The sequence below is a fragment of the Diprion similis genome, chromosome 12 (assembly GCF_021155765.1).
Source record: "Diprion similis isolate iyDipSimi1 chromosome 12, iyDipSimi1.1, whole genome shotgun sequence".
In the NCBI taxonomy this organism is placed as follows: domain Eukaryota; kingdom Metazoa; phylum Arthropoda; class Insecta; order Hymenoptera; family Diprionidae; genus Diprion; species Diprion similis.
The window spans coordinates 714,017-739,462 of NC_060116.1; the positions used below are offsets into that span (position 1 = coordinate 714,017).

Sequence of the window (25,446 nt, forward strand, 5' to 3'; positions counted from 1 at the left end):
ATTGGACTTGCCTCGTATTTTCGGCAATTTATAAAAGGGTTTTCTAAACTTGTTTGTCCTTTATATAAGCTTACTAATGGAAAGGGTAGGATTGATTGGAAACCTGAATTTGAGGAAATTCGAACAAAAATTATTTCTCACTTGACGAGTTCTCCTCTTTTAATGATTTTTGATCCAAATTTTACTATAGAATTACATACAGATGCTAGCTCAGTTGGTTATGGTGCAATTTTCATCCAAAAAGTTGGTGGAAAGGCTTGTTGTAGCTTATTTTAGCAAAAGAACTACAGAAATAGAGTCGCGATATCATTCGTATGAATTGGAAACACTTGCTGTTGTGAATGCTATTAAACATTTTCGGCATTATTTACATGGAAGAAAATTTACAGTAGTTACAGATTGTAATTCTCTCAAAGCATCTCGTGCAAAACTTGACTTATCCCCAAGAGTTTATAGATGGTGGGCATTTTTACAGTCATTTGACTTTGATATTGTTTATCGAGAGGGAAAACATCTGTCACATGCTGATTTCTTTTCTCGAAATCCTTTACCTGAGACTGACAAACTGAATGTTCAAACTGTTGAGCAAAAACGTATAAATTTTTCAAAAATTTCTCACGGTTGGTTACAAGCGGAGCAGCAGAATGATGCCGAAATTCGTGATCTTATTTCTAAATTAGAAAATGATGAGCTTGACTCAAATGTTTCTAACACATACGAACTTAAATTTGGAATTCTGTTTAGAAAAATACAGCGAAATAATGACACTCGTATTTTACCAATAATCCCTAAAGCTTTTCAGTGGTCTGTAATAAATCATGTTCATGAATCGATTATTCATTTGGGATGGCATAAAACTTTAGAAAAGGCTTACCAACATTATTGGTTTTCTAATATGTCCAAATATGTCCGAAAATTTGTTGAAAATTGCATTACTTGCCAAATTTCCAAATCTACTTCTGGTAAAATTCAAGCTGAATTACATCCAATCCCAAAGAGTATTCCTTGGCATACTCTTCATATTGATGTTACTGGAAAGCTTAGTGGCAAAAGTAATATTAAAGAATATGTTTTTGTGTTTATTGATGCCTTTACTAAGTTTGTTTTCCTTTACCATACTCTTTCTATTGATGCTGTAAGTGCTATAAAAGCTTTAAAATCAATCGTCTCATTATTTGGAGCACCGGTTCGTGTGATTGCTGATCAGGGGAGATGTTTTGCAAACAAAGATTTCCGTGATTTTTGTGGTTCCCGCTGCATTAATCTTCATTTGATTGCTACTGGTACTAGTCGAGGCAATGGTCAAGTCGAACGTGTTATGAGTACACTTAAAAATATGCTCACTTCTGTTGAGGTTGATAATAATAGATCTTGGCAGGATTTTCTTGGAGATATTCAACTGGCACTGAATTGTTCTGTCAGTAGTGTGACTGAAGCTACTCCTCTGGAATTGATGATCGGTCGCGTAGCCAGACCGTTGAATCTGTTACCGATTACTGATTGTGAAAAAGAAATTGACTTATCGAAAATCAGAGAGCGAGCAGCCAATATGATTGAGATTAACTCGCGAATTGAAAAATCTCGATTTGATGCCGGAAAGGCAAAATTTTCTAAATTTTCTGTTGGGGATTATGTTTTAATTGAAAATCACGAAAGAAATCAAACAAAATTGAATTCAAAATTTAAAGGGCCATTTCGTGTTATTGAACTGTTAGACGGAGATCGGTACACATTAAAATCTCTAAATTGTAATCGAACGTATAAATACGCTCATGACCGTCTTCGAGCAATGCCTGACTGTTCTGTACCTTCAGAATTGGATATTGATTTTGACAAATCTTCTGAAGAGTCATTAAGTATTCAAGGTATTAAGTTACAAATTTAATGTTTTATTTTTGAATTAGTAACCTGTGACATTCTTGTTGGCGCACCTGTTATAAGAAATTCATCAGAGTATTGGAGTAGGAAATGATTGTCATTCCCTTTGGTTTGAGCTTGATCCTAATGCACACATTCATTATGCTTATTAGTTGCAAGTCAAAAAAAAAAAAAGAAAAAACCTTACTCATTTCGGTGAGCGGAGATGGCGCAATGTAACGGCTAATGGTGTGGTGCTGTCGCATGAGGCGACTGTGTGTGGAAATGTTGATGTATGGACGGCTTGGTGTTGTCATACAGTCACATATGTGAAGCACAATTAATAATTGGCAATGTTGTGTAGAGATTACATGTCTTTGGATAAGAATGTAAGTCTCATGAGAGGAATGCAAGTCTTTTGAGAAGATTGTAGTTCTTGCTCTTGTGGAAAGAAGATGATTTCTATAAATTGGGGTGTTGTCGACGGTTTGTCACCGGACGTGTTCTTGTTATTTAGTACAGAATTTGGTAAAACTTAAAGATTTGTTGAAGCACATTGTTTTTGATTTTTGGAATGATGATATGATCAGGTTGGCCGAACGGTCTAAATATCTTTTAATTTTTGTATTACAGCACACGAGGACGTGTGATAGTCAGGATTGGCCGTGTCGAGGATAATGAAATGAACAACGAAGAGGATTATCACGGCTTTCTTCTATTCGATCTCTAGGGAAACGACATAAAAATCAATCAACAACGGCACGAAATTCAAATTGACGTGTATATTAAATATTGAACATTAATCTTGTTATAAATAGTTTTGTTAGATAAGTTAAGTTCAGTTTCATCTTGTTAAATAAAACGGTGGTTCAACATGCGTCCCACACGCAAAACTCAAAGTTCGCGAGTGATATCTGGCCTTTCTCCGACATATATATATATACATTGTGACGCTAAATTCTGTTACCCTCTGACGAGGACTTACCGTTAACACTTTGGCGCGATTCTCCAATTATTCGATACGATATTTAAGATACGAAAAGATCCTCGTTGGGCGCCAGACGCTTCAGCGTCAATTTTTAGAGGAAAGGGAAAGATACGATACGGTAATAATAATTAGAGAACCCGTTGTATGGCTGGCTAGGCTCAGGTACTCACACGAACTGGTAGAGTGGCGGTATCCAAAGGCAGTTACAACAGTTACGGAAATAAGGAAAATAAAGAGATCAAGAAATAAGTTCGAATCAAGTAAATTAACAAGCCAATCAGTAGTATATTATTGATCAGTTCATAAGCGGTAGATTAGTCAATTTGTTACAGAAAGTTAACAAAAGATATTTAGTCAACGAGAGTTTACGAGAGCGATTTACAAGATTTTCGGTTAAGGAAGCTAAGCGATAATTCGCACAAAATAATAGTTGGCAAAAGAAATTAATCGTAGGTCGAGAGAAGCGATATAATGCAAAAAGTCTACTCAAACTAGACGTCACTGGGCGACGTGATCTTACCCAAATTTCAGAAGCGGCACTACGAGAATTGTTACATTAAAGCAAGAGTGAAACTTCAGCGAAAATCGGTAGTTGACGGAATTGACGGTAGCTTAGAACTATAGTGACAAGAAAATAATATTTAAATTACGACAAACGGTAATTAGCGAGAAAGATTGACAGTGATATACGATTCACAAATATTGGAAGCTTATACGGAAGAATTATTCACAGCAAGCGATTTGATAATTACAACAGTCAAAATTACGATATTAAATTAACAAGGAAATTCGAAATTACGATAACGAGAGAAAATACAAAAGTTATACGAGATTGAGAGGTTTAGAGAAGGGATTGCAGAGTAAAAATAATACACTAAGTACACCTGGTTACAATAAGCAACTTAAGATAACACAGAAGTACGATATTCGGGAAACAAAAGAATATTACAAGGTAATAAGAAATGTAAATCAATATAAGCGATAGAAAACAAAGGTGCGGTAGTATTAAGCGGCTTAATCTACGCTCAGCTGTACTCCAAGTAGCTCAATATACGATACGAAATTTCATGCACAAAGCAAATAATATAAAACAAGCGATACGATACAAAGCGATAGGCAATACTAGTAAAAAAAGTAAAGATAGCGATAGTGATAGACAATAGAAATTACACAAGCGTTTCTAGCATAAAATTACGAGAAGCAAAGAAAATCAGAGATACAAAAGATAAGCATTAAGCAAAGAAAATCAGAAATACAAAAGATATTCGGTAGTTACGAGGTCGCTCACGATAGTTTTCGGAAATTAATTACAAAACGAAATCATGCAGTCGCACGGCGGCTTACAGCACCTCAATGTCCGTGGACCATGATTCACAAAGAAACTGGCATTATTTGATGCAACCAAAACGATAATTAAGGTACGATATGAGAAACAGAAATTAGAGCAACTTCGTAACGGTACGATATAAAGGCGAAAGCCTTACCTTAGTCGGCGACGAGATTAGACACTGATTTCAAATTAAATTAAACTTAAAGAAAGCGAAGAAGGAAGGAAGTGATTTTACAGGAAGGAGTGAAGCTAAAAGATCAAAACGGTAGTGGGTGCGAAAAAGGTAACGATAGCGATAGCGGCAGAGGAATAAGCGATAGTGGTAGAATATAAGAGGAAGGTTGAGGATTTCTAACTAAACGAGAGCGAGGTGGTGGCGAAGCTGTCTCCTGGCCGGTTGAGCGTAGAATAGGCAGAGTTCGGAGTCCGGATCAGCGATCTCGCCGGTGTCGTCAGGTGATTCTTCTTCCCCTTCGGTGGTCATTCAATCCCCACCATAATTGGGTCATCCCTCTGGCGAATATCGGCTACGCGTTATCGACGATTACCGCTAGATGAGCGTAGTTGACATCACACGTACTTTTCTTCGTCTGCTGCGTCGTACGGTCCAGGTTGCCTGTCATTGGGGGTTCCCTCCACGAAGGCAGGTACGTAGGCTACCTCCGGAAGGTTACCGGATGGAGTGCAACTCCACATTGTTTGCCTCCACCGGCTTCGTCGTCTAGGCAGTGGCCAACTGCCCACGATATATCACGAAGACCATGCAGTCACACGGCGGCTTATAGCACCTCATCGTCCGTGGACCATGACTCACAATGATTGTAGCCCTTACTGACAGGGAGGCTGCGTCTATCCTCAGGACGAGGGCTTCATCAACTTTGGACGTAGTGTTTTGGGTTCGGTCCGGCTCCTGGCCGGTAAGTCGGTGAACGAGAGGCTGCGGTCTGCCCTTGATGTCGAACTTACGGCATCCGAAAAAGTAGGCATTCAAAGTTGTACGGGAGATTCATGATTACGAAACGGTAGTTGAATTCGTCGGTAGCTGGAACTGTAGTTTTCGGTAGTTGTCGATCCCTCGGTGAATCAAAGAAACGTGTTGATCCCTCGATGATCGTGGTCGCGGTACCTGTTTAGCTTGCGCCGAAGCGCGGGATTACAAAATTTGTACAGAAAATATTAGTAACTTGTTTTTTTCGCCTATATCGTATCGAGCTTGCTTGGAGTACCCCGCCAGGGACGCGTTTTCGGTAGTTTCCTTTAGATTTTTAGCCTTGTAACGAGCCATTCTGAAATGCCACGTTACAATATATATTCAATATATATATATTTAATTCGAATTGTGAAAAATCCGTTTTGGGGCATATTTTTGAGGGTCTAAACCTTGAAAACATGAAAAAAAAACAATTTTTTCAAATTTCCAGATGAGAATACCCCCTTGTGCGTGGGGAATTGTAATAATCAGTAATAAAATACGCTATCGTCGGTTTGAATCGATTCACTTTTTTGGAGCATCTTTTGCTTTCATGCTTTCTTGTGTCGTGCGACTACCTGCTTCTAATACTTAAAGTAAGCCATGTGAAGGAAGGATTTGGCAATGTCACCAAAAAGTCCATAATGTTGTTTAAGCAATCCAACTGGAATCATTTTCTCATACCGAGAAACAAAAAATATAATGTTCACAAGAAAAAAAAAAAAATCGCCAAATTGCCCCCTGACATGCTTCACTTCGGAGGGTAGTTTTACTTCTTTAAAGTGTTCAATATCAGATGAAAAACAATACGTGTCGCTTAGTTTGTTTGTAGAAAATCCAAAGCCCATGTGCAGAATACAGAAGCCGTATAACTTGACTGCACTTCCGCAATTGCGCGTGCACTACGGCATCTTCATTCTGCCTATTGGTCTGTGTAATTTTATGTGTTTCGGCCTTTAGAGTGCCGCGATCATGCATACATGCTACACATGACACGTCTGTAATATTCGCAGAACAAGGTATAACATACTTTATACATATTTGTGACCGATCTGTGTTACCTGGGTATCTTCGATTCAACTGATTCAAGGCGCATGTCTTGAAATAATAGAAAATTTGATTTTTTGCAATTACAATGCAATGCGTCTTAAATCAGAAGAAATTTTTCCGACGAAACTTGCGTATTTTTTCAAGAAGAATGCTTATCTGCAATAGAAAACCGGAATCCCCATTCGAAATTACGAAGGCTCCTGTCCTGAGGGGTTGGGGTAGGGAGTTGATTTTCACGAGATCAGTTTTCTCTTTTGAGATCAAAAAGTTCTGATTTTGGGCATTTCTTTGTACGATGCGTATTTGTTGAGATATTTCGATGCCTTACGATAAAAAAAACTCGTCGTATATTCGCGCACGAAACGATTTCTTAGAGTAAGACACGCGCGCCTAGCTGCCGCTACACCGATGCAGCTATAAAACGGTTAATTATATACCGGGTGTCCCATTTTAAAATACCACCTGATTTATATCGAAAAAGACTGCTCTGATCGAAAATTGACTCGGGTAAAACTTCTAGGGTTTGAAGGGGGACGTTCAAAAAAAAAATTGTTTTCAGTCTTAAATTTAGAATGGCGGCGCCCCGATGGCAGACATGTTTTTTTTAAACGGGAACATGACTTTTTCCTTTTACTAGAAAATTCATCACATCAAAACTGACAACTTGTGCATGACCGTTTTTCGGATTAAGTCCGTAATTTTTGAGTTACAACGCAATTTTTGACTACTTCAGCGCTAACACTCGCAAGGATCAGGTCTCTGCGGCTCGTCACTTCCGCAGTATTGTTGGACTTCAAACCCTCCTTGTATTGCGTGTGTGTGTGTATGTGTGTGCGTGCGTGTGTGTGTGTTCGTGCATTCTTGCTTGCGCGCAAAACTTTGAACCCTTCTTAAAGGTGTTCGAATATCCTACCATTCATGTTCAAACATGCCTGAGCTCTTCTCTCAAAACCGTCAACTGTTTTTAGTAGAACTTCTCTTGGGATCGCCCGGCAGGCTGCTCTGATTCGTTCCATCATATTCTCTCGCGTCGTAGGAACTTCACGGTAGACAGTGTCTTTAAGGTAGGCCCACAGAGAAAAATCAGGAGAGGTGAGATCAGGTGACCTTGGAGGCCAATGGACAGGAACATCCCGACCAATCCAGTGTCGACCGAATGTGTCATTCAGATGATCTCGGACAACGTGAGCCCAGTGAGCGGGAGCACCGTCGTGCTGAAACCACATCCGCAGACGTGTATCCAAATCAAAATCTTCTAGTAGAATGGGCAAATTATTTCGCAGAAAATCGAAATAACTGGCAGCGGTTAAGTTTCCGTCGAAGAAGTGCGGACCTATTATTTGCCCGTTAATGATGCCACACCAAACATTAAAACTCCACTGATGCTGGTGATCGAACTGTCTTACCCAATGTCGATTCTGATCAGTCCAATACCGGAAGCTCCATCGATTCACCTGACCTCGGTTGTTAAATGTGGATTCGTCACTGAACATAACAAACCTGAAGAACTCTCGGAATCGACCGATTTGTCTAAATGCCCACCGACAAAACGCGATCCTTCGCAACGGATCAGGATTGGGCGTAGCTTGGTGGAACTGTATTCGGTACGGGTGAAGTCTCGCACCTCTCAATACACGGTGCACTGTGGACCTTGGAAAACCCAGTCGTTCCGTGATCACTCGAACGCTCAAGTGAGGATCAAGTGCAATCATAGCCAAAATAGCCATGTTTCGAGCCGCATGCGGACCATCAAAATCATTTACCACATCTGGTTGTCGTTGGTGGATTATTCGACCTCTTCTCGCTCGCTATTCGAGGGCTCGGATTGTCCTACGGGAGGGGTGACGACGACGATGATATTCGCGACGATACAACCTTTCTGCTCGAGCATAATTGCCCCTACATCTGCCCAAAATAAGGAACATGTCAACTATTTTATTGGGAGCGAAATCAGGCATTGTTGAATCAATTGCCGTACACCAGTGATGGGCAACACGCCGATTGTGGGCGAAATAGCCCGCGGAGACTCGCGGGGTGAACCAAGCGCGTATGGGATGTTACACATGCACTGAGAGACTTTCGGCGCAGCTGATTCGCCGAAACAGTGGCTACGGACGCGCGTCAGCTTGGCGCAGCCCGTGTACCGAAAATGAGCCAACCCTACTCATATTGCACGCGCTGTCGTTCCGATTTTACAGACGGCTGGTATATCGACGTGGTAGCGATGCTGGAATACCGTTTTGGCGCAGGGGCTACGCTGATCGGAGTAGCTGCTACTCTGATTGCAAGTGCAGTGCCTACTACCACGATTCAGGGCGCCACGTAAACTTGAGGAGTAGCAGCTGCACCGAAAGTCTCTCAGTGTGGGATGTTACACATGGGATGTTAAGACTTTACCTCCTTGTGGTACATCCTGGATAGCGCTGAAATAGTCAAAAATTGCGTTGTAACTAAAAAATTACGGACTTAATCCGAAAAACGGTCATGCAAGAGTTGTTAGTTTTGATGTGATGAATTTTTTGGTAAAAGAAAAAAGTTATGTTTCCATTAAAAAAAAACATATGTGCCATCGTAGCGCCGCCATTTTGAATTTGAGACTAAAAACAATTTTTTTTCGAACGTCCCCCTTTGAACCCTAGAAGTTTCACCCGAATCAATTTTCGATCAGAGCAGTCTTTTTCGAGATAAATCAGGTGGTACTTTAAAATAGGACACCCGGTATATCCGATATGATATGACATGATGGTATGATGGAGATGATGATGATAATCTAAACATGCCTCTTACGTACCGATGACGTCACGTATGGTAGCTGTACTATTGCATGTGATGAAGTATGTGTAGAAGGGAATCATCACAATGCCGTCATTCGCCGCCTGTGAAATGAGACAAAATAGCATTAGAATAACAACCGATTACCATTTTCATCCTGAAATATGATCCTTCTATCATAAAAACTGAAACGTGCGATATTTCCTGCTATTTGAAGTCGTATTGTTGTTATTGAGAAGAAGGAGCCTCAATTCGAACAAAACAGACAAATATCTTATTATTCACGTAAGCATAGCGGAAATAGCATATTGTGCATCGAAGAGGAAAAATACACCTTTTAATAGCAAACGCTACTTTGTAATACAAGTTGTAGGTAAGCAATGCTTGCGTTGAATGTTAAAAAATTTTATTATGAGTGCAGGAAGTAGGAAATACCTTAGCAAGTATAGTTTTTGAGTAAAAAAATATAGAGGCATGTTAGGGATCTAAATAAAAAAGAATATCAAGACTGTCGTTGAAAATATTACCAACTCTAAAGATAGAAAAGAGTTCTGGACTGAAATTGATTATTATCGGAGATTTTTTATGATTATATGAAAAATAAAACACAAAAAAACGTTAACTCAATAGAACTTAATAAATGGGTCACGCAATCCCAGAAATACTACTAACTAACCGTCATCTACCAACTAAATCTCCCACCCTCTTCACAAGTGTCTCTGAATTAAGCAACCAAATTAACCCGAAAGAAGCCTGTGCACGGACGTAAGAAATATAGGGACGGATTCTAAAGTGCCAATATGGGCGCGGGGAGCTGGTCGACCATATTGGTAGGCAAAGTTCAAGACCTAAATTCAAACGGAGAAGTACCCTATTACTTAGGATTTTACACCAAGTATCGCGACAATACACTTAAATACTGAATATACTTGCGGAATATACACACCAATGTTCATGTATGAATGATAAGGTACTCAAAAAGGTGAATTGGCAATTGAGGGGGTTAGTATAAAAGGAGTATAAGTGTCACAATAAAAAAACATAAATTGAAGAAACCATTTTTTTGCGCATTTCAACAGTTGTAACGTACAAAAAGTATTTTTCCCAAAACCACTTTTTTCTGCAATATCTTTTATATACCAAGTCCGAGCAATTAAGTGAAGTAAAAAAATTATTTCAAATCGCATTGTATTTTATTGATACCAGTTATGGCATATATTGCAGTATGCCATTAGGTTTTTTTTTTTTTTTTTTTTTTTTATTAAGCAAGTGAAACCATTGTACAGGATTATTTCTGCTTTACAATAATAGCAGTTGCCGAGTAGGTTACAAGACTAAATCTTCAACTCACATTGTTTCAGAAAAATAAGAATATTTTTACAAGCTTCAACATGAGGCTTAGCGATCAACATTTCAATACATAACGGTGGATGTATACCTAAGGTACTTAGCTTATACAACAGTGTTTTTCTTTGATCATCGTACAAAATACATTGCCACAAAACGTGGTTAATATTTTCATTTTCTGAGCCGCATGGGCACTTCGGAGAATTCACAATTTTAATTTTAGCTAATGACTCGGCCATATGGTAATGATTTGACCTCGCACGAGTTATGGTAACAATAATTTCTCTTGATAGTTTTTCTACTACAAACCAGGGTTTTATTTTTTCGTTGAAATACAATATGCGCCTTTTTTACGGCCTTGTTCTTTTATGACTTCGAAAGTTCGAGAGAAAGTACATTTTTTGAAGCTTTTGTTAAAATCAGAGAAGGGAATCTTGATGTAGTCTGTAAGGATTTTGTTAGTGGCTTCTTTAGCTAGTTGGTCTGCTTTTTCATTACCTTTGATTCCAACATGCGAAGGTAGCCAAAAAAATTTTAGTTTGTTTTGATCTGTTAATTCAGAATATCTGCAATATTTTTCTTTTATTGTTAAGATATATCGATTAGCATTAGCTTTGTCTTGTGTAGAGAAAAGACTCTCAAGTACGCTTAAAGAATCAGTAAAAATAAATACTTCTTGATTGCCATGCTGAAGCGCAATATCCACAGCAAGATTCAGTGCTATACATTCTGCTGTATAAATTGAAGCGTTATGATTAATAGCTTTGCTTATTTCAATGTTCAAAGAGGGGACTATGCATGCAGCGCCAACGTGGCGGTTATCTTGCATTTTACTTCCATCTGTGTAGATATTTAAACTGTTATGTTCGTTCAAAAATGAATTAAGCACAGCGTTTGGATCACTTGTCTTTTTTGAGAAATCTCCAAGCTGTTTGTCAAAAGGTATTGAAATAAGGTTCACTTTATAGTCAAAGTCGTAGATAGGTAAATGATTTTGCACTTCCGTATGTTCAGTTAATTTAGAAATATTATCAATACACTCAATCAGTAATCTTTTATTTTTTCTACTGCTTATAAAGCAATTTATTTCGCCACACATTAGATTCTTTTTATACGACATGCTTTTAGCAAGGAATCTATAACATAGATAACACGCGCGTTCTCTCATAAAAGGAAGTTTAGATTCTGCTATTAAGATGTTTGTCGGTGTTGTTTTTCTCAATCCAAGAATTATTCTTACTGCTGCATATTGTATTTGTTCAATTTTTGCCATGAGCTTTTTATGTGTTGGAAAATAGATGAAGCTACCATACTCCATTAGCGATCGAACGAAACTTTTGTAAAGAATAAGCAGCGTGTGTGGGTCTGCTCCCCACCACGTTCCACATAGGTATCTAATAATGTTCATTGCAGAGTTACATTTTGTTTGAATCATATTTATATGATGGCTAAATGACATTGAATAATCAAATATAATTCCCAAAAACCGAACTGTTTCACATGATTTGATTACGTGGTTATTTATTCTAATCTTAGCGTTACCTGGCAAAATTTTCTTATTGTTAAAATGTATTAGATTTGTTTTATCCGGAGATAGTTCTAAGCCAATAGATAGGAGGTTAGAGTTTAAGATATATGTTGCCGTTTCGAGTGAATTTGTACATTTTTGGAGGGAATTTTTTTTTGTGTAGATCGCAATATCGTCGGCGAATTGCACAATCTCAACATCCTTCGGAAGACCGATCGTTATACTTGATACGTATATGAGGTAGAGGAGCGGACTAAGGACACCTCCTTGTGGGACACCTTTATGTAAAGTTTTTATCTCGTGATCCGAAATGCCTGTATGAAGAATTCTTTCATAAGTTAAGAATTTAACAAATTTAATCAATGATTCAGAGCATTTTATCTCAGCAAGTTTGCTTAGTAAGCAGTCTGATAAAACGTTGGGAAAAGCATTAAATACGTCTAAAAAAGCTGCGAGTACGTTTTGTTTTTCCGATAAGGCTTAGTCTATTTCTAAAGTTAGAAACGCTAAATTATCATAGCAAGATTTAGCTTTACGAAAACCGGATTGTCCTACCGGGATTAGATTATTATGTTCTAACCACCACTGAAGTCTATTTTTACATAACTTTTCAAAGGGTTTACATAAACAAGAAGTCAATGCAATCGGTCTAACCGAGTTACCGTCTGGCTTGTTTATCATATAAATGTACGTATGGATCCACGTGTCAGGAAAATCGCTGCTTTGAAACATTCCATTGTAAATATCCAAGAGAATGAGCTTATATTTAATCGGTAGTTTAGTTAAGATAGTGTAGTCTATGCCATCAAGACCAGGAGACGACTTTATTTTGCACGAGTTTAGTGCTTTGTTGAATTCCTCGAATGTGAAATAATCGTCAAAAAACGAGTTTTTGCTACAAGGAGGAAGCCAATTCGGATCTGTGGCAACCCAGGGTGGGCAAACCTTTTGAATACAAGTAGTACTTTTGTCGTTATAGGTGTTTTTATCCATCATATCCGGTGATTTTGCTTTTATGAAACTGTTATTCAAAATTTTGCATTTATTCCAGACGTAACTTTTGCTCGTTCGAAAGTTGATTGTTTCAGCAAAGTTTCTAAAATGCTCTTTTTTCTTTTTTTTAACAGTTTTTTAGCTAAGGCACAAATCCTTTTATACTCGATTAAATCGGTCATACTTCCGCTATATTCCCATTTTCTGAAAGATGCGCGTCTTAAGCGTTTTATTTTGTTACATACGAAGTCCCACCACGGGACCGGGTTGTTGTTATATTTTTCATTTTTCGTTTTTTTGCGTGGAGTTGATTTTTTAATTGACTCGGTTATAATTTTAGCAAATAATTCATATTTTTATGCAGGTTGCAAGGTGTCAAAATTTGGAGTAAAAAAGCTTTCAAATTCTTGGTCTAGATTGTTCTCAAATTTTTCCCAATTTGTTTTTAGTGATCTCAGTTTAAAAGTTTTCAGTTGATATAATTGACGACTTGCATCCACTTCTACTTCGATAGGAAAGTGGTCTGATCCGAATGTATCGTTTTTTACATTGACTGAAATTTTGTCTGCTAGAGAAGTATACGAGAAAACAAGGTCAATATTTGATTTTTTTCTATTGTAGGAATTGATATGAGTAGATGTATTTGAGTTATGTAAAAACAAGTTTTTTAAATTAATGCTGTGGTCCAGTCTGTCACCATTTATGTCATTTTTTAAGCAATTCCATTTGGTGTTATGGGCATTAAAGTCCCCTAAAATTATTGTGTTCTTATTTGAGTCTGTGAATTCAAAAATGTCATTCCAACTTGATTGCGACAAAACGTGGTTGGGTATTCTGTAGCAAGCAACAATGTTTATGACGGGATCTACATTTTCTATGCGAATGCCCGCGATTTCTATTTCACCCGATTGCTTAGTGATTTGGCGAAGGCAAGATAAAACTAAATTGTTACGTACGAGGAAGAGAATACCTCCTCCTTGTCTATTTGCTCTGTTATGACGGATTGTTTTAAAGCCGCTTATTTTGAATGTTTCGCCTGTATTTAACCAAGTTTCCACACAAACGAATACATCTACATTTCGGAGTATATCAGGAAGTTCGTTCTTACGTTATACTACGCTACGAGCATTCCAGTATAAGATGTTAAGTCTAGAAGAATTTGAATTTGACGAGTTATTTTTGTTCATTTTGTTTGTGTATGTATTAGACGTAAGATATTCACGATGGAACGCTTGTTATTCTAGGTATGTTTCGATCGGGGAGGTACAAGTGTAAATATATGCACCTATATACACCTGCTCCTATTGGCATCGAAGCAAGTATTTCAACGTAATCTGCAGTACATGTTTTTTTTTTGATTTTCGCTCGCTTAGATTTTTGAATTCCCTCACAGTTTTTATGCTGCCTAACGTCTCTTCTTTGTTGTACCTGGACCAAGACTGAAACAGGTGTAGGTCCGAATTTCTTATCCTTGCCATATGTAGAGACTGGTAGCCGAGATTCCACACGTAAGAGAAGGTGTAAATTTTGATGAGGAGTTAAGTGCCTGATTGTTGTATTTGTATACATAATTTGATTTAAAGTGTTTTATTTATTTAACTTTGAGATGTATTATTTGAACACAAAATGCTAGGTTTCACTATCACTTGATTCCATTTCACTTTGAGACATGGCCATATCAAAATTGTGTTGTTTTAGTTTATTTTTGATTTTGGTAAGCTTGGTTTTCACCGACGGGACGTTGATAAGGGGATGAATTTGTTCAATTAAGTCAATAATCACTTGTTTGTTGTCAGAGATTTTGGTAAGTTCATTGAAAAGGTTGCCATTTCCATACGAATTTTTATAGCATTGCACAAAGTTAGCGTAGCTGCATGGTATGTTATTTGCCTCAGAAAAAGTAGAGGCGCATGGTAAAAATGCTGAGTCTATTTCTACCATTATGTCTTCAATGCACTTTTCAGTTTTCTTTTTTTTTATAACTTGTTTTGATTTACTAAGCCTTTTAACTTGCACGTTTGCTAGTTTTTGTGAGTTAGCACTACTCGTTGATGACGAATCGCTAGGTATTGGTCTTTTGAACGAGCCTATTTCTTTCGTAACCAAAGGAGGTGACACCGTTTGTTTTTGTGGTAGCTGAGGAAAAGATTCTTCAGATAGTTGTGAATCAGCTGTGTTGCTTAGAACTTGGTCGGCGAGCGCGCAGCTCTCAGCTTTGTGTCCGATTTTTTTGCACTTGAAACACCTTATCTCGTCGGGTCCAACGTATATGAAAAAATCAATGTCGTCGTGTTTTAATTTGATCATGTCTGGTATTTTTGTAGTATCTTCAAGTTTCACGTAGACTTGTCTTCTGTGGCTTTCCACATGCTCGTAACCTGGTTCACTCACATTCACCTTCATACGCGTAACCGCTGAGCTTCTGTTTACGTTTAGCGAATCGAGAATCTTTTCGAAATATCGGTTAGGAATAGATGGTGAGACATTTGAAAAAATAATGCGTTTGTGAGTAGACACTAAAGAACGTATGTATACTTTTTTTCCTTTGATTTCGATCGATTCATAAGTACTGGTGAGGCTTTCCACTAGATTTTTACTACTCAGGTGAATACACATGCGATTTTTTGATACTCTTGACGCACATAAAACATTGTTAGGCTCAACTACTTTACCGACAGCCACCACGTAATCATTTCTTGTTAGATCGTCCACACATGTCATAATAATAGCTTGTTCGCGAGAGTAACACTTTTCGTCGTTGGCTTCTTCGGCAAAACTATCGGTATCAAAGTCTTTAGTGTTGAACTGTAGTACATTTTTCTGTTTTGTTACATCTTCTAAATGTGTATCAGGATCATAAATGTCTTCTGTGATAGAAGCCATCTCCCCTTTTGATGGTGAATCAGCTATGCTGAACGGTTGTATATCACTCGTATAAGCGTAATTCAGGCCGAAGCCCGCACAATGCAAAGAATAGTAAACACTCGGCTTAGCGCTAATCTCTCAGAGCGAATTTAAGCACGTCTGTACACCACGGTGTCTCGACACGGACCTAACAGTGGTTTTACTGGTCCTAGTCGGTCGGATGACCCTATGGTGGTGGCTGCAACCCCCTCCAGCCGGATACTCAGAGTCGACAAGGGTCCGTTTAGGAGGGAATAGGGTGATTGAAATAATGGAACACTTGATTATGATGAAAAATGTCATTTATTTACTGCGTCTTTTGTATCGTTATGAGGAACAAAAATACAAGAGCGTATGCTGTAATCAACTTGGTTTTCGTGATGATAAATTATAAATCACACATATGTTGTAACGTTCGTGGGGTTTTAAAGGCTATCAGCCCTGTAAACTCTGTGCTAGTGAGTTATCCTGTCCTGATCAAATAATCGAAGTTACATTAAATTTTATATTTGACGAAGAGCACTGTTTGGATCCGGAATTGGGCTCTGTGTTAGGAATTACCTGTTCTGTCTGATCTAAGACTGCAATTGCAGACGCAAGGCTTGCACCCACTGCTGTGCTCACAGCTGTTTGTTCTCTAGTATCCAGTTCGCACAGCTAACGCCCGTTGCTGCATCCCTAACTATTCTATTTCTGCGCTGCAGACGCAGGGATTGCACCCATTGCTGCACCACGGTGTCAGGCTTACTAGGCCGTCCACGTGTCTCCATGTAGAACCTGACTGACGGACGCAGTGTTTTATCCCGTTGCCGTGGAACGAACTCAGGCTTCTCAGGCCGTTCTCGCTTCTCTATCTAATGCTGATGTTTTAAAGAGCATTAGTTGAATTAAGCAAGCAAGCAGTGCAGTCAAGAAGTTTTAATTAACAAAAACAATTGCAAGGTTTTACATAAGGTGGCACTCGGCCGAATTCATGCGATAACAAAGGTTTGTTGAGACTGATCTAATTTGAGCTTACAGAATTTATCGTAATTTATCGGTTACGTTCCTGCTTTGAATTGTCACAAAGTGATTCTTTACTTCTTATTTGACTAGGTAAACATTTGTCTAGTTTCGAAAAATCTAAGCTCTTGGGTCAAACGGGTGTTTTACTGCAATTTTCGCCCTCACTACTTGTAATGGCTGTAGGGTGAATGAACCGCAAATTAAGTCGTTTAAGAAATATATGTTTATTAACAAAAGCCAGGAGCTCTTGTAGCTCTTACATTTTATAAGATGCTTCGTCAGTGCCACGCTTTAACAACGACCCCGCTGCCGCCACAGCCACCTACAGCACGCAACACGCACGCCTCTAGCGTGCATACCTTACACCTTCCCTTTTGAGATTAGATATATATATTTTTGTTATTGTTATATATATCTGACTATCCCTTTATATATATTCTGTCTGTGTTTAATTTGTTCGTGTACATTTGGTTCAATTACTGGCTTTAGAAGATTGGAGTGAATAGGTAGTTTACCTCTCAGTCTTCGACTAAAAATTATTTGGGCTGGTGAGGCTGCTATCCCAGAAATAGGACAATTCCTATATTCTAGTAAGGCTAAGTTAATATCCTTATCCTCCTCTTTACACTTTTTCAAAATATTTTTGGCAGTCTGCACAGCTCTTTCTGCTTGACCATTACTCTGGGGATCAGTCGGCGAGCTAGTTACCACCTCAAAATTCCAACCCTTCGCAAACTGGCCAAATTCGTATGAATGAAACGGCATGTTATCACTAATGACCTGTCTCGGTATGCCATGAGTTGCAAATACAACTTTGAACTTCTTAATTACCTCAGCAGCTGTCTTATTTGCTATTGACAATATTTCCAGCCACTTAGAAAAATAGTCTTTTATAATAAGAAAATTCTTGCCCATGAACTCACAAATATCAGTGGCAATTTTATTAAATGGTATGTCCGGTATGTCATGAGGAATCAATGGCTCCTTAATATTTTTTGTCCTAAACTTTTCACAAACTCTACACATGGCCACCATGTTTTCTATGTCTACCATGAGGCCTGGCCAATAAACAGCTTGACGTGCCCTGGCTTTAGTTTTGTTGACTCCTAGATGAGCCTCGTGTAACAGTTTTAAGACATCCTTTCTAAGTTCAGTTGGTACAACCAATCTATAATTTAAATATACCAAATCATCCTCGACATTCAATTCATTCCGATATTTGTAATAGAATTTAATATCTTCGCTAACCTTGCTTTTGTCTGTTGGCCAGCCCTCGTTGTAGTACTTCTTAATTTTGTACAATACCGAATCTAATTCAGTTGCTGTTTGGTATTCCTTCTTTTTAGAATCTGAGATATTTAGACTAGTATTGACTGAATGAACTACTTCAGTGATCCAATCACTTGAACCATCCTTACTGTTCGCCATATGGTTTCTTGATAGCAAATCTGCTACATACATGTTTTTACCCGGTGCATGGGATACAGCTAAATTATATTTCAATAGTTTTATTTTCATCCGTTGTAGCCTACTGGACGCTATGTCACCTATGTTTTTATTATTAATAATACTGACAAGTGGCTTATGATCTGTGACCACGTTAACGTTACGACCATATATGAAGTTATGGAACCTTTTGGTGGCAAACACTATTCCTAACAATTCTTTTTCTATTGTTGCATAGTTCTTTTCAGCATTGTTTAGGCTATGTGATGCATAGCAAACTGGTCTACCTTCCTGCAGCAAGCAACATCCCAACCCACTTTGTGATGCATCAGTCTGTATGGTAACTTCCTTACTAGAAATGAAATTTGTCAAAACTGGTGCACTTGTGAGCTGTTTTTTAATTTGTTCTAACGCATCAGAGTGTCTTTGCAACCAAAGAAACTCCACTTTTTCTTTTAACAGCTCTCTCAATGGTGCTGTCGGTTCAGCCAGATTAGGTATGTATTGTCTTACAAAGTTCACAATTCCCAAAATACTTTGCAACCCCTTCTTATCTACAGGATTTTTTAGTGCTAGTATTGCTTGAAGCCTATCCGGATCAACATGCATGCCATCTTTGTCGAACAAATGTCCCAGATATTTTAATTGACAAACTTTGTACTGTATTTTGTTGGGGTTAAACTTTACGCCAACTTCCTTGGCTCTTTTAATTACTTTTTCCATTATCTTATCATGCTCATCTAGTGAATCAGCAGCAATCAGTAAATCATCAAAGTAGATTTGAACACCCTCAATATCGGCAAAATTTTTACTGTTAATGTACTGAAAATACTCCAGAGCCATATTTAACCCGAATGGTAATCTATTCAATTTCCAACACCCAAATGGAGTACTAAATGTGCATAATTCACTAGATTTGCCGTCTAATTCGACGTGCCAAAACCCATCCTTTAGATCTAGTACTGAAAAGATTCTCTTATTGCACAATTTTTCGCTTATCTCCGCAATTGTGGGTATTAGTACATTTGGATTCCTTTTTATCGCCTTATTTAAATTAATGGGGTCTAGACACAATCTCAAAGTTTTATCCTTCTTCTCTACTATTACTAGATTACTAATCCATTCAGTAGGATTGGTTACTTTAGATACTATACCTCTCTTCTCCATTTCTTTCAACGTTGCCTCTAATTTATCTCTTATGGCTATCGGAACTCTCCTCGGTGGATTGGCAATAGGTCTACAATTTTCTTTCAGTGAGATCGTACACTTATCCTTGAATGTCCCTAGCCCTTCAAATATTTCTCTGTTATCTGAGATGAACTGTTTTCTGCCTACATCACTTATCGCTTCAATTTTTTGTATTAAATTCAGTTTGACACAGGTTTCCAATCCTAATATTGGCGTAACTTTACGTTCTACTACTATGAAATCAGCAAGGCTTTCCTTGTCTTGTACTTGACACTTGAGGTTTACGATACCAAGAGGTTTTATTTTAAAGCCTCCAAACGTTTCCAATACTACCTTTGACGGTTTTATCTCACACTTCTTACCTATTTTCTCTAATAAGCTATTAGGCAAGATGTTGACCTGCGCACCTGTATCAAGTTTAAATTTTACCTTGGACTTTTCTACAATTATTTCCTTGTGCCATGTGTCAACGTTATCAATACTTTCAATGCTTAACGTTTCAATGCAAAAACTAGTATTATCATTACAAAATTCGATATCTTCAGACTCCTGTATTTCCTTGACGTTCTTTTTGCGACAGGAAACTGCAAAGTGGTTGAGAATCCCACAGCTCGTACATTTTTTCCCGAAAGCAGGACACTGGCGAGGCCCATGTCTTTGGGCGCACCTTCCACAGTTGAACTGCCCAGTCTTCTTACTCCCCTCGGATGCTTTGCTCTTCTTATCCACTTTATTTTTGTATGGTTTTATACCTTCGACGGATTTCACTTGCAAATTTTTTGCCTGAGTTTTTGACGCTTTAGCAGCTTTGTAATAATCGACTGCTTTTTTCATGTCCAAGTCATCAATTCGGAGAAGTCTTTCTTGTAATGTCAAATCACTGATTCCTAGTACTATACGATCTCGAATCATTTCATCAGCGAGATTTTGGAACTCACACGTTTTTGACAACTTTTTAACGTCTGTTAAGGATTGCTCGAACATTTCGCCTTCTCTCTGATCTCTTCTGTAAAACACAAATCTTTCAAACACAACATTTTTCTTGGGAACGCAGTAGGCCTCGAAATGCTCTATCATCTTTTGTTCTATCTTTTTGTCCGCGTCACTTATGTTAAATGTATTGAACAGCTCAACTGCATCTTCACCAATTAGGTTTAAAAATATGGCTGTTTTTTTCGCTGTCTCAACACTTATTTTTCCCGATGCTTCCACATAAATGTCATAGCTCTGTTTGAATTTACGCCAATTTTCACTGAGATTGCTTTCTACACTCATCGACTTGGGGGGCTTGAATCCGTCCATCTTGTTCGTAGCGCGTCGTGCACGTTTTTTCGTTTAGGTTATTAAATTTTAACCACGGAATATGTCTTATTCTTCACCTTTCACCATCGTTTTTTATTGATTAATCGACTGCGCCATGTAATGTATGCACGCTAGAGGCGTGCGTGTGTAATGGCTGTAGGGTGAATGAACCGCAAATTAAGTTGTTTAAGAAATATATGTTTATTAACAAAAGCCGGGAGCTCTTGTAGCTCTTACATTTTATAAGATGCTTCGTCAGTGCCACGCTTTAACGACGACCCCGCTGCCGCCACAGCCACCTACAGCACGCAACACGCACGCCTCTAGCGTGCATACCTTACACTACTGATTCTAAACTGATCGAGTCGAACGGCCGCTTTGCCTCACCTCGCTCTTTTGAATTAATTTACGAAATTTGAGTCGGACGGGCGCTTTGCCTCTCCCCGCTTCTTCTTGATTTCTTCGGATATATGAGTCGGCTGGGCGCTTTGCCTCGGTATCCGATCTAAAAAAATTTGAGTCATCCGGGTCTTTCACTGCGGATCTGCTGTAAGAATTGAATAACATGAGTCAGCCGGGTCTTTTGCCGTAGATTTACTGCCTCGCCGTTCCGTTTCGCCCTACCTTAACCCTTTCTCCGCGGTATTTTACTATTGCGAGCGCAGTTGGTGGTCCGGCCCTTCAGGTGGTCGGCTGCTGTACCTTGCCGCCGCTACCTTGGGTGGTACCGCGCAGGATACGCGTCCATAAGTGCGCGCGCCTTTCATGGATCGGTGCTCGACCCGTGGCTCACCAGTCGAACCCGTTACAATATATATATGTGATTGTTGTATAAGTTTATATAAATACATATATATATATATATATATATACAACAGCTCAAAGTATATGCTTACGTACTAGACAGAAAAGAACGAATATTGAATCGGCGGAGCCGGTACAGTAGTCATACCAAGAGTAGTAATACAATGCCGGTTCTGCGCACAGATTCCTGTTACTGACACTTACCGACATCTTCCCTAGACTCAAACCCTTCTTCGCGATGATGTCACAATCCGCTGTACTGACCGAAGATCAAAATGGCGCTACCTATTTATTGACCGAAGGTTCAACCTTATCGACAGTGTTATCAGCCGAAGGTCAAAATCTTGCTGCTTTACCGACCGTTTTATTGACCGAAGGTCAAAATCACGTAGCTTCACCATCAGTCTCGCTGTCATTCCCCTTACCGACGGTCGAGGTGTCGCGGAGACGAAAACTCTTCTGTTCCCAGCGTACCCATCTCAGGAATGTTTCGGTTAACCTTGAGCGGCTTGCAGTGTGAGAACTGCTTGTAAGGTCGAGAGACCAGTATGATATCAACCACGTGACATTCGACAATTGATAGTTCCAAGAATGACTGGGTGAACCACGTGACATTCCGTTGCCACAATATTGAACCACGTGACGTTCTATTAGAGTCCAATGTCCTGGCGTTATCAACCGCGTGACATTCTTAACAAAAGCTCAAAGTCTGAAGTGATATCAGCCACGTGACGTTCTTATCAGAAGTCTCAAGTCCGATGTGATACCATTCTCGTGACATTCTTTCTCCGCACCAAGTATCAAATACATGTGGTGGGGATGTTATGAAAGTCAGAGCTGAGAACTTCGTCGTCAGTCTGAAGTTGTTCTTCCTGCAGATGAATAGTGTTCCGCAACCACAACGTGAATTCAAAAAGCAACTTGACCTGTTTATCAAGACTATTGAGGAAGTAAAACATCTGTTGAAAATCAGATCTTGACTGCACCAACCAACAAGAGAATTTGAGCGAATACTAATTGACAGTGACAATCATGGATTTCTCAGAATTAAACGAGGTCGCACGGCTGGAGACATTTCTTCTGTGGAAAAAGCTTACCGACCTCGAAGCCTACTTCGAGTAGCGAGTCAGCGGGATTCGTCGAATTAAGACGAAATTTGGTCATAGAATAGTTCTGGATTTGGAAGATTCGTTGACGGTTTGTCTACCGAATCGACTGACGAAAGCCCTCCAGGAAGATGAAGTACTGTTCCAGAAAATGTTGGCAGCGAGTAATGACACTCGGTTGCGACTACGGCACCTGGGTGGGCCATATGATCAACTCGCATTCGTTTACGTGTAATTTAAGTGCCACATACACACATGTTATACCTTGCAATAGTACTACGTTTAATATTGGATAAAAAGATTGAAATTATATGTATCTGTCACTTAGTATTAGGCCATCCTGCCCACATTTAATTCAACCAATTTTTGTAACTTGTAATAGTAATTCGAATTGAGTTTCAAAAATCCAAGCAAGAGCTATTCTTGAAATTCTTCTATTTATAGTTAAGGTCAACGTGTGAAATAAATTCAACAATATTTTAGCAACAAAAAAAAAACCTTATTCAGAAATTTTCTAAGGTTACAGCTGAAATTACTTTATAACGTTAGTAAAATAATTTTATTCAACAGTATCGTAACCAGGATAATATTTTCGCCAGGTATGCCGGATCATTCTTGTAGATGTTTCTGCCCAGTAGCAAAAATCACTCACCATCGCCATCCGATACAAAATAACCCGACGTTTCGAGCTGAACAGTTTGCGTTGGGTATTGTGTGCTTGTCACATTGTACATACACAGCCGAAGTTGTTTGAATGGTTTGAAGCGATGAACAGCCCAAGTCCAGTAAATTGATGATTTGAACTTATGGGACAATTTTAAACAGCCAATCTCGTTTTTCTTCTCCCTTCACGTACACCCTGCGAGCTTTGCTCAGCTCGTATTCAATTGTCCATTCCACTTTCTCGAACGGTACATTTCCACAGCTCCAGGGTAGACCGTGAAAATTGTGTTGCAACCATCAATTTTGGCTTTTATATTTGACGTGAAGACAATCCCATTCGTAAGGTGGCTTGAAGAGAAACGTTGATGGAGGTGCTTCCGAGTAGATCAAAATTACAGCGAACTCTCTCAACGTAAAGGTGTTATTGCAAAGTCTAAGGAAACCTTGTATGTCAACGATATGCTCCATCTTTGAACTGTGGGAGACGGTGGGAATTAGTCAGCTTCTATACCAACTTTTTCACCCCAGCATTGAGTGGGTCGTATTCAACGATACGATCGTGAACAATCAAGCAGTACGCCGGGTTCCAGCATAAAAGTTGGCTTTAGCTTCAAATTCAAGACAGATATCGACAGGCCCGTACTTCAAAGATTGGTTTTGTTGAGTGGGTTGTGTTCAACAATACGATCGTAACAGAAAGTGCTATTTCGAATACCAACGAGCAAAGATAAAATTTTCCAAGCTACGTTTCAGATCTGCGATGGGTTGGAGCAGACTCGGTCAAGGATAGCGTCTAAGATCAACTAACAGCTGAGGTAGTAAGAGTCTCGAGATCTGCGGAGTCGGGTGACTATTGCTCTTGAAATGCAAAACATAGTTTGGTTTGACTACAGCTCGGTCAAGGACAGGTAGCAAGAAGTTTAAAAATAGATTGAATTTGTAACAAAAATATCCAACTTCCGAACAAAATTTCACGAAAGCCATCAACAGTTGGAGAGACAACGATCGGACTTTTGAAATCGCTCGCAACAAAATTTAAATGGTTTCAGGAAATGGGCAAAGACAATCAACTTGACTCCATTTACGTGTAATGTTAAGTATCATATACACATTTTATACTGAAACTGTTAATATCAAATGAAAACGAATAAAATTAATTTATTTATCACTTATCTTCCCACATGTATCGGTAAAGTAACGATCCGATAGATGATATAACTGTAATGTAAACTCTACGATAAAATTTGAACGGACTCAGTTAAGGACAAAGTGCAAGATTGACCAACAGCTGAGGTTGTGTACAGTCGGGTTACTATCGCTCTTGGAATGCAAAATATAATTTGGTTCTAGTATAGCTCTGTCAAAGATGGGACGAAATGCTAAAGCGTGGTTGAACTATTCCAATATACGGGCTAATTTTTTATTTTGCCAAGGTATAAATAGGTCCAAATAATAATAATATTTGGAAAATACGTGAAATACGTATATAACTTTTAAAGTAAATCTTTCATTAATAATTTTTCTTTGATGGTCGTAAATCATGTAATTCATTGAAATCGAAAAACAGAATTTTCATTTTGTTTTTTGCACAATATTGGTTTTACAGCTTAGATGCACAGCGTGTACGAGTAGCCTCATGAAAGCATTCCAGTACTATCTGGGAATACGACACGCTTGTCACAAGCTCACAATCAGTACAATTACCCTCCACCGTAACGTATATACCCAATGCGTCTTCATGTAATGTTCGGTTTTTGATATTTGATTTTAGACGTTTTGTAGACTTTTGTAAATCTTTTCGATACTTTTGTAAGCTTCTGAAAACGTTTTATACATTGGAATTTTTGTTAGTCTTCTGGAAACCTATTATACCTTTCGTAAGACTTTTTGGAACTTTTAAAAACTTCGGAAAACTTTTAAAAACATTTTTTACAACTTTTGGAAATTGTCAGAAATGAATCCAGAAGCGACGGAAGCTGCTTAATAAATGATTCCTGCTTCGCGCAATTCTTCGACAATGGACATTATTTCGTTGTTGTGACTCGGATTTCCCGCCACCTGAGATGCTAGGAGAATACGAAGACGCTTCACCAACTCGTTTGGATCATCCCAAAAAACGTATTCCGATTGAACACCTTGTCGAGTGATAATAGCTTGCGGAAGTAAACCCCTACCCTTTCGCTGGGGTAGTGA

The 25,446-nt window shown here is 38.7% G+C and overlaps 1 protein-coding gene across 1 annotated transcript in view; it reads right to left on the bottom strand.

Annotated features, from left to right (window-relative positions):
• LOC124413421 (dipeptidase 1-like) overlaps positions 1–25,446 on the bottom strand; it is a 1,027,592-nt gene that overhangs the window by 290,149 nt on the left and 711,997 nt on the right. The window contains exon 9 of the mRNA XM_046893982.1: positions 8,987–9,071. Coding sequence (XP_046749938.1) covers positions 8,987–9,071 — 85 coding nt within the window. The remainder of the gene's footprint in view (positions 1–8,986; positions 9,072–25,446) is intronic.